Source organism: Trichoderma evansii, assembly GCF_050947405.1.
Source record: "Trichoderma evansii strain SZMC 28006 chromosome Unknown GGI43scaffold_17, whole genome shotgun sequence".
NCBI classification, from domain to species: Eukaryota; Fungi; Ascomycota; class Sordariomycetes; order Hypocreales; family Hypocreaceae; genus Trichoderma; species Trichoderma evansii.
In genome coordinates, this window is record NW_028145189.1 from 596,094 (window position 1) to 606,353 (window position 10,260).

Here is a 10,260-nt window from a genome sequence, read left to right on the forward strand (position 1 = left end):
GATTTATTTCACTGTGTAATGGAATTAATTTTTGTATTTTGGACAAAACTGCAAATATACTAAAAGTCCAATCATATATACATCTACATTCATTCATTATCTTTTTCCCTTCCCATTCATCATGACGCCTTGGCCTTGGCCAATGGGCCCCAGTCTGGCCGAGGATTCATCTGATACCGCACCAGTTTCTGAGCATCTCGCAGGCGGCCCAGCTGTGCGAGCTCGTCGTTGAACACCAGCGTTTTCCGCAGTTCCAACTCGCTCGGGCTTGTGACTTGCTCATCTCCCTTATTCGTCGCCTCTGCACTCTGAGCATCTGCCGTTGTTGCTGCCTGGGCATCCTCCATTTCGCTGTCGGCTTCCTGAGACACTGCTCCATCTTCTCGACCAACCAATCCGGCAGCATGTAGAATCTTCCAACCAGGCATCAGCGGTGTGAATTTCGATGCTTTGATGGGAGACTTTTGACGGATCCATTCCGTAATGATCCACCAGAGAGTAGACCATGGCGCATCCGTCTTGACGCTGCCTGGTCGACAGTGGCTTCGCCCAACTTGGTAGCCAAGATGTATTAAAGCGCCACGGAACATGTCGTCGCTGGGGGCCTGGCAAGACACCACTGTTGCTAGTTTAGAAGGAATGACAAAGAAGGGGCAGTTATCAATCTCTGCATGTTTGGCGTCTTTAGGATCCACTGTGGGATCCGGCTCTGGGCCTGGAATGATTTCCTCCAAGGCCGTTCGTAGCATGCCCTCTAATCTTGGGAGAGTTCCATATACTTCTGGTGATGCATTGGGGATTTGCTCAAGAAGCTTTTCAATAAACTCGGCCGAGTGGATGTGACCTCCGTACATGGGACCGTTGACATGCATCTTGTTTCCGCAATGTTGGCAGTGCTTGTCTGTTGGTGGTCCTGCTGCCATGCCATGCTTATAAAACGATCCGCTGGCCTTTTTGTTCGGAGTTGGTTTGCTTCTTAGGAGATACTGCGTTTCAAAGGCAGAGCAACCGTGATCGCAGCTGTAAACAATCATGGTTTTTGAGCCCAGGAATTTAACAGCTTGCGGTGACTTGGTAACCTTGATGAATACTTTGGTGTAAAAATCGATGGAAAGGGATAGCAAAGGCTCAATGCTCAAACCGTATCGGGCACCAGAAGTAGCGACGGCATTCAGAATCAGCCGCAGTCCAGCCTCGTGAGAGTGCATCCCTTTAATTGGAGTACCGCCGTACAAGGCGAAAGTCTTTTCGCAGTAGCTATGTCCTGCCCACACGGCACTATCGGTGCAGGTAATGCATAGAAGACCGCCGTCATCTCTTACGGATTGTAACGCAGCGTCGAAAAAGGGTGCAGCGGTGCCGTAGGGGTCCAGATCGATTACGTCGAACTTGTGAGCCTTGGAGGGATTGCCGTGGCGATCTCTCTTGGAGAGACCATCTGCAATTGCGCGGTACATGTGTGCAAGCGCATCTTCGTTGGTTACCGAGATTATATCATCGAGGCCGTTGTGGCTCACATTGAGCTTGATAGACTCGGCCGCAGATTTGGACAGATCGTTGGCGTTGATGGAAGTGACGAAGGGAAGCTCATGGCCGTATCGGAGCGCTCGCAGCCCAGATGCTGACAAGGCATCTAGCATCGTAAATGTTGATTTGTGAGTCTTCTGCTCCTCCGAAGCTTCGATGGCCTGATCTGAAGGCAGAGTCGCAGTCGTTTCCGTCTCGGCTGAGGGACCGGCCTCGTCTGTCTCGTCTCGCTTTCGCTTTTTGTTCTTCCCAAGTTTGTTTGACTTTGCCAGAATCTTTTCTTTCCTTTTCGCTAAAATGTCTTCGCCGTATGTCTTGATTGCGAGCACAGATAGATCTCGGTTGTACTGCTGGATAGGATTGTAAAACACCTGCTGCACCTCTCCTCGATCCTCTCCAATCTTGGCGCCATGAGGCACCAAAATGGTCGCCTTCCCTTCTTTTACCAGACGATATTGCTTTCCATCCTTCTCGACGGTTTCAACCTCGACGGTCCCTGCCATTGGCGCAAATGAGGCAAAGGAATGCCTTTTAACAATACGTCGAGTCGCGAGTGTGTTGCTGTAGGAATAGGAGCCTGCAAGTTTCAATGAACCCGAAAGTCGCAGCAGTTGCCTCAACGAGGAAGCACCGTGAAACATGCAATATCAATATCTAAGAAACAGAAAATCTGTCTCGTAATTTGTTTTATAAGCTGCAATGACCGAGAAAAGCTGCAAGCCGGGCGAGCTCAGAAGCCCACAATATTTTTTGATATTCTGCCGGCCATTGCAAAGGCGGTGAAGTGTGCCGGCCCCACAACGTCCGACCCATCCATACCTAGGTAGACAGGTAAGTAGCTTTTGCGTATTCTTGGTTTCGCGGGGTGTAGCTCGATGATACACATACCTATGTATGGAATATGTATACCCAGTGCCGCTTATAATGCGGATTATTTAATACTGTAATACATTATTGTCTCCAAAAGCACTCAAATTTACAAATATGAGAAGGAAGAAAGATCCTATATTACTGCATAAATCCCCTTGCATTAGATAAGAGAAAGGAAAAAAAAAAAAAGGACGTGTTATACTGACAAATATATATAATATAACAAATACAACTTAAAAGAACTAACGAAATAACTAACAATGTAAACTTTATCATGAACAGCAGTTGCTAAAGACTATAGACTTAGGAAACTCGTACGTTTTATTTTGTTTGTCGCCAATCATAACTCAGTTCTCAACTATGGAAGTCCCAAGTTCAGCCAGGCTTCACCAGAACTCCGTTCGTCCCTGTATAGAATCTCCAGACTCGGAAAATCAGGATATGGAGCCTCAAGCATTCCAAACATTCCAGCAATTCCCGCTAGCTCATTCTCACGCTGTTGGATAAACGAAGCGCTTAGGCTAGAGGGAATGTTGGGAACATTACTACCTAATAGGAGTACTCTGTCACCTATTATTGCGCAGGTGCTGCTGCTTGGGCCAGAGCGTTGGTGATCTAGAATATCTTCCAGTGTAACAGGGTCCTTCAAATATGTATAGGCACTAATTCCACTAGGTTTCTGGTGAGCAGTTGTATTATTTTGAGAAGGTGTGGCAGAACTAGTAGATCTTAATGGGTATAGATATTCAAGAACATCATCTGTAGGGATTGGGGGGGAGCCTGGTTTGTCACTGAAACTAAGAGATAACGCCTCAAGCTCTGTATCAAACCCACTTTGTTCACCACCTTCGTTTGTATCTTGCTCATCTCCTGTAATAGAACCTTGGTCTCCCCCCTCGAATTGCTCTTGGAAAGCGTTAAGACGGAGTGACATAAAAGAGAGAGCTTTTAGATGTGTTGCTATGTGTCGCGATAATTGTTTCCGTTGCAATTGAGCCTTGATTTGAGGCAAAATTGGCTCGGTGGCCGGGCCTCTTGTCAGATCCAAATCCGATTCAGATGAACTCAATGATTCATGGGCATTACTTTCCGCCTGGTCATGGAAGTGAACCTTCCTGCGCTTTGCTTGAACGCTGATATTTAAATTTTCTTGCAAAACACATTTTGACGGCCTTTTTCGTTTGTTCCGCGAAGGATGCTGCGAATCATTTGATTGATCTGTGACGAGAGGGACTTTGCTCGCATCAAAGCCACAAAGAGGACAAACATCTTTGGATCCAGAGATACGAATTGAACTACGGCGAGCTATACCAGCTAGCTGGGACTCCGTGAAGGATTCAAGATGGTGTGCCCGCATGTGGTCTTTCAACGAAACGTCATTGCTAAATAATTCTGGCGACTTGTGCTCAACATCGCATCGCCACAGGGTTTTAGTACCGGTTGTTGCGATCCAACTCGTTGAATGATGCTCTTCCATATGTTGTAGCCATAGGCTGAACCGATCAAATGCGTTAGGGGATACTGAACACGTATTGGAGAGGCAAATATAAGGGCGAAAGTCGCGATCGACATGACGTCTTCCATGACATTAGCGACTCCAATACAAAGGATAGTCATGTGTGGAACGTACCTCCACCACCTCGCATTCTGAAAATGATCAATTAGATAAAATTCAGAGCACCAAGAGCAGGTAGCCCAGCGAGATTCTCCATCTTCTGAAGGCTTTGGTGGTTTTGGGTAGCTGATATCACCAAGAGGGACCGAAGACGTTCTGGAAATAACGGAAAGAGCTGTACGCCGATTTTCAGCTCCCGTCTTACGCTGGAATTCATCTGCCTGGAGAGTTGACGGCCTGGTTCCCGATCGTGAAAGCACTGCATCCGAATCTACCATTTGATCTTCACATTTGGTGATTTTATCATAGATAGAGTCCTTTCGAGTGATTGGTCTTGACGCCTCCGATCTTCCAATATGGAAATGTGATTGGTCTTCTTCATCATCGTATTTGACGGGTGAACGATGGGTTGCTAGGCGTCGTTGATGTTCTTCGCGATACTTGAGATTGAAATAGCGTTCAAGAATGGAGCGGCCGAGAAGGCGTTGAAGGCTCAAGGATGCTGTGGGATAGAGGTGTTTGACCATCAAGAATGATATTTCTTCCAGAGATGAATTTAATATTTTTGAAGAAAAAGCTTTCACTCTTGAGATCAAGCCGGCGGTTGAAGATTGTCGTATGGTTACACCAAGTCGATGCAACCGGTCAATAGCTCCCTCGATAGATTCCTGTGTTTGTACAAGGTCGGTAGCAAGATTGTGCCCATGGTTTGAGACTGACTTTCGAGTCAACAGCTAGACTTGCCTCGTTATAACCACATAATGCTTACCATCTTCGATTATTTGGATCATGGATAAAACTATGAAGCAGCTTAACAATTATTCGAGCTTGCGGCTCTGGAAGAGACTGACATTGTCGCAGACTAACAGCGACGATGCGAAGTAGATCCGTTACCATGCCTTGGATATCTTTACTGTTAGACAAACGGCGATCGAGACAAACATTTTGCTCGGCGAAAACCCCTAAATATGACGACCATGCTTGAAACCGGGCTTGGTGGTCTCTTGCGAGCCGGCCGATTGCGATAGCAGGTTCGCCAAGAAGGCTGCTTGTCCTTGGCTCAGCGATTTGTCCGAGACATTTGTCAAATAGCTCATCGCAGTCTGATGCAGCGGAGTAGATGTCTGGCCAGTCTTGTAAGCCCTCCATCCTTCTCTGACGCGGATATGATTCCCCTCCAGATACAGTGTATTTCAGCCTTGGGAGACTGAAGAGGGTCAGGCTCTGCATATGAGATCCAACATGCAGGCCGAAATCACGTGCATTCATGTTGTCCAACCCAAAGTAACTTGCCTGATGAAGCTGGAAATGAAATTAGCTAGGACAATTTCTGGCGCGGAATCGACGCATCTGATCTGCATTTTATCTCTCATGTTGAATGTTTGTATACTATTTACTGACAGGGCCTTCCTATTGTAGACTTGCGAAGCTGCCAAGACGCCCTCTATCATATTTTCTTTTCTTTTTTTTTTTTTTCACACAAAATAGAACGACGCCGCCTGTTTCTCTCGCTCTAGACGCTAAGTCTACACGTTAGGCACAAATGCGTCTTGTCGACTTTCAGGAGTGGCAAGTCATCCAGACAATCCAGCCTCACCTCATTGAAGCAGTTCAGCGCAAAATCGAAGAAGGAGGTATTACTGTTCAATATGAATTTCTCCGCCACGAGCTCCAAAAGCTCGTTATTTCCGCACCAACAAGCCAAGACATCGACCAAGAAGCAATATATCATTTCACAAGAGAAATAAATGAGCTTCTAGACATTGTTTATCCTGTTCTACCACGACTTTTGCCCGATGCCTCCCTCCTGCATATTCAGAGCTTGCTTAGTCTACCGGCACTTGCGGCCCAAACTGAAATGGGCGACACTGAGGCCAACTCAAACTCGCTCGTAGGGGTATTGTTGAGCGATGTGAAACCAATTCTCTCAGCATTTACATTGTTCAACAAACACATAGAATCGATATTTGGGAATTGTCTCCTCGAAGCAACACCAGAACCAAAAACCCCCAAACTAAGTGGCATAATCCTCAATGAGAACAAGCGAGCCCTGATAGACGCGCTTCTCATAAGCGTAGAGCAACATTTTGCTTGCTGCAAAAGACGAGATCAGCATCATATGCTCCTGCAGGGAGCCGGACAAAGCTGGCACGCAGAAATGAACTCGTTAATTTCCTTACTCCTTTCCTCTTGCCGAGATCCTATAGGATGGCAAGAGATCGAATGCTTATTTGATGAGTATGTTGAGCGTTTCCTTTGAGAAAGTTTACCGCAGAGAGCTAATCTGAAGTAAAAGTTTGTCTCGAGACGAACAAAAGAAGGGGAAATTAAATCCCTTGCAAAGCCTCTGCCAAGATATCGCGATTGCACAGAGTTATAACGATGTTTTACCACTTCTTTTGTCCGAAGGAGCCCTTTATAAACAACCAAGGGAAAAGAAGCTAGCTCAAAGGCGAGCAATGGTAGAGGTAAAAACATTGAAGGAGTTAATTGAAAGACAGAGCTTTTCGCCACTCCGACCAGGCTCGCTCTCTTCAACTAGTTTTACACTCCATGAAAAGAGGGAGCTCTCTTTGAATCTCGCATGGTGTTTTTTATATCTCTTTAATTGTCCTTGGACTGACGACAGTTGGTCTGCTGACACCATCTCGCTTCTACTGTCAGCTACTACATCGTCAAGCTCTCTCGAGTTCGAGATACCACCGTATATCCGCTGCGGCCCGAAATGCGATCCATCTAAAAAGAATGACGACCTAGGCATAGTGATGAATGATTCTGTATTTCTCGCTTTGGGTAAGCTTCTCGTGGAAATGGAGCTAGGCAAGCGGATCATTCCGACAGAGTGCAATAGACGTGGGCAGCCAAGTCTCTGGTTGACTCTAAACAAAATTATTAGCGAAGATGAAATGTTCTCTGCGTGTGAAGACTATCTCAAGGCAGTCGAAGGATGCCTCGAGCTGCACCGATCCATTGTCGAATTGTCACCAGAGGAGAGGGCAGCTGAATCCGCAAAGCTTATTTACGATGCAATAGTTGTGAACCTAGAGAGGGATTTTCAGCACTACCGCAAACCAAATAGGAAACGAAAACGCAATGTTACTCAAACAGTAGTAAGCCCAGCGTTGAATACATCTACTTCAGCTGATGTATCTGTTGTCCAGGTGACCAAGTCTCGCAATGAAGAAGTTGATGCTCGTCATGCTGGAGGCTTTGGGGATACACCAGCGGCCACACCCGGATATTCGAAGGAATGTGATAATAAAATATGTCCAAGCACCCAATCCGAAGCAATTGTAGTTACCGAAGACCAAAAATTCGAGCAGACACCGAAACGCGCCCGGGTCGGATTGCAACGTCCCTTCTCCAAAAGTACAACGGTGGCCGGATCCAGCATAAGAGCAGATTCTAGCAGAACTGCTATTTTTTCTTCTGCCTCTTCGACCTATATCCAGGTGTTTGACGATCTAGAACCTGATACAGCTGCCACAGATGCTAGGTATGGTCACATTGTAAGCTTGAATAGAGAGAGTTAGGCCTAACAGGAAATATCTAGAACTGTATCCTTATCTCGAAACTTTCTTGGTAAAATGCAATCGTTCCTTTACTCATATCTCCCTGAAAGCCACATGGAAAACCGCGAGAGACTATCTAAGCGGGTAAAGGTCTGCATCATCGATACCGGATTCGATGAGAGGCATCCAGCCTTGAAAGGGGCTAAGTTAATGGGAAGGATAGTAGCAACGAAGAACTTTAAAGGAGATCCTCGTGATCTAAATGATGAGATCGGCCATGGGACACATATAGCGGAGCTCATCCAGACGCTCGCACCTGAAGCTGAACTCTGTATTGCCAAAGTTGCCGTCGCGAATGCGATGCCTCAGGAGGACACAAAACTGATCATAGAGGTAAATTTAAATCCTCCCTTGTTAAAGTATTTATCAAAGCTAACTATCTCCCTCTCCCACATGATAGGCGATACATTGGGCAGTGGCGCAAAACGCTGACATAATTTCCCTGTCGCTTGGCCTAGATAAACTGGATTTGGCACTCGACTTCGCTATCAACAAGGCTATAGCGGCGGGTAAAATCGTAGTCGCAGCAGCAGGAAATGATGGAAACAATAAGCCACGGGCATATCCCGGTAGCAATCGGAACGTGCTATGCATCCATGCCTCGAACGGCAAGGGGAAGGACGGCGGGATATCACCAAGAGCCTCGGACAGCGACGATAACTTCATGACTCTGGGGACCGCTATCCCCCTTATTTGGAAGGGTAAGGAAGTAGTCAAGTTTGGGACCTCATTTGCGACAGCGGTAGCAGCGGCCATTGCGGCGGATGCTCTCGAGATCATCCCGCAGGTGGTTTCATTGAATCCCGAGCAACAAAGCCGTCTTTACTCCAGCAGTGGAATGAGGTCAATATTCGACCTCTTGAGCGTATCGGACAATGGATATAAATACGTTGCGCCTTGGAATTTGTGGAACGAGCACAAGTCAAATACGTACATTCAGGAACGGATTTCAGATGCTCTGAAGCGTTAAAAAGACAAAGATACCCCAATAGGTATTGGTATCTATATAAGTAGATATTGTATATAATAAACTTAAAATGATCCTCAACTGTTCCCATACTTGGACGGCTTTCTTTCTTTTCGTGGCCCCAGGCATTGCCTAGCTGGTCGATCTGTTGTTACGTGTGCTTTAGTACCCACTTACAAATTTCGGAATCTGCTGTGCCTGTTTCGTCGAGTAACACATTGTCTGTCTCCATGGATTCCGTGGAAAAGTCATAGATGACTTCCAACTCTCCGCTGTCACGGTCGACGATTTCCTGCGCATCATCTGCCAACATCGTAGCGCCGCGGATATACACCTGGGCTTGCACCCCGTCCTTCTTCATCCTAACCCGTGCGACCCGATAGGCCAGCACAAAGTCTGATGCATCTTCAAAACTCATGTCATTCTCTCTATGTATCTCGCTTCGAACGTTAACTCCCAGCTCGACTTGGCCGGTGGTGGTGCCTGGGGACCCCTTTACACCTCCGCCCACGGTACGTGTACGCACCACCGACGCCGACGCGCCACGAGCGACCTTGATTCCAGTAACCAAGAACAGCGGTAGCCGGTCACGAGTGGCCTTGCAAAAACTACGTACTGAAGGGGTCTCAACTGCGAGCTTGATATACTCCAGAGATGGTATGAAGAACTCGGTGTCGAGGCGGGCCACAGACAGTATCTCGTCTGTGGCTCGGGAGCCACTGACGCCTAGAATGCCGCCGACCCCATCTAGGCCCAACAGCCTCGCAAAGATGCCCAGCTCCTTATTGCCCCGCTGTCGATTTTCCGTTCGAAACCCAACGAGACGGCTTCGAAAGATTTCCTTGTCTTGGATCGGGACCCGATCGGCGGGGTTCAGCGGGGTAGGATCGTGTAAGTCGACAAGAAGTGTGCCGAGCCGCAAAGGCCCGTTTGCATCGGGGGGCGGTATCGAGAAGTTTGGCGCGGGATGATAGGTTGGAATTGTGCGTATAGACATATTGGCTGATACTCCCTTTCTTAAAAGTCGTTTTGATAAATGGTGACTGTGACTGTAGCATGCAGGCTGGTTGAGGGATAGCAAATAGCATAAAGAGCTGTTATCTATTATTACCCCGAATCTGTTATCCAATATCACCAAGGGTCATATCTATCTTTTACTCACTAATAGATTAACTATTTAACGATTACTTTATCATTTCATATTAAAAATTAAATTTCACAGCGTACATATCTGTACATATATCATATATTGCATAATTAGCACATGAATATTAATTGAAGTCGAAATTTAGCATGGATATATCACTGCGCCATCATGTTATGAGCGGCCGCCCAAGATATGGCCAAATACATAAATGATCATCCCGCACCTACTAATATATGGCAAATCTCTCAGAGTTAGCCCATTCTTGCAGATGCAGTCTCCCCTTCCATCTATATAAAAGTGTTATGCCTGTCTTGCTTCTCTCACTTTGGCCTCGCGTAGGTATCTCAGATTAGCGAGAAAAAGCCCGTACCTATCATGCCTATTTTCGTTCCAAGCTTGAATTTAAGCATCTCCATATGTAGGCATCCCTTGATGCCATTCCTCGGGGGGGGGGGGGGGGGGGGGGGGGGGGCCCGGAATAATTTGAACAAAAAAAGACAAACAAAAAAAAAAAGTAACAGAAAAAAAAAAAACCAAGGTTTTTTAAAAAAACAAAAAAGGG

General features: G+C 46.5%; 4 protein-coding genes across 4 annotated transcripts; 1 reads left to right on the forward strand and 3 right to left on the reverse strand.

Moving 5' to 3' along the window:
* Positions 1-2: 2 nt before the first annotated feature.
* Positions 3-2,346, reverse strand: GGI43DRAFT_121278 (tRNA (guanine26-N2)-dimethyltransferase). The gene has a single exon (XM_083199041.1). It carries the CDS (start codon positions 2,166-2,168, stop codon positions 120-122), a length of 2,049 nt encoding a protein of 682 aa, XP_083058395.1. The 5' UTR covers positions 2,169-2,346; the 3' UTR covers positions 3-119.
* Position 2,347: 1 nt separating this feature from the next.
* GGI43DRAFT_121277 (uncharacterized protein) lies at positions 2,348-5,418 on the reverse strand. Its single transcript, XM_083199040.1, has 5 exons — positions 4,864-5,418; positions 4,782-4,811; positions 4,028-4,727; positions 2,604-3,974; positions 2,348-2,530 (listed from the first exon to the last, which is right to left on the reverse strand). The coding sequence occupies exons 1-4, from the start codon at positions 5,279-5,281 to the stop codon at positions 2,756-2,758; spliced, it is 2,367 nt and encodes a 788-aa protein (XP_083058396.1). The 5' UTR covers positions 5,282-5,418; the 3' UTR covers positions 2,348-2,530; positions 2,604-2,755.
* A 137-nt stretch (positions 5,419-5,555) lies between these two features.
* Positions 5,556-8,806, forward strand: GGI43DRAFT_429027 (S8 family peptidase; the record flags this gene model as incomplete). The annotated part of the gene is made up of 4 exons (XM_083209041.1): positions 5,556-6,250; positions 6,642-7,508; positions 7,566-7,917; positions 7,985-8,806. The coding sequence occupies 4 exons, from the start codon at positions 5,556-5,558 to the stop codon at positions 8,552-8,554; spliced, it is 2,484 nt and encodes an 827-aa protein (XP_083058397.1). The 3' UTR covers positions 8,555-8,806.
* On the reverse strand, positions 8,627-9,738 carry GGI43DRAFT_411259 (uncharacterized protein). The gene has a single exon (XM_083206691.1). It carries the CDS (start codon positions 9,546-9,548, stop codon positions 8,703-8,705), a length of 846 nt encoding a protein of 281 aa, XP_083058398.1. The 5' UTR covers positions 9,549-9,738; the 3' UTR covers positions 8,627-8,702.
* Between the last annotated feature and the right edge of the window lie 522 nt (positions 9,739-10,260).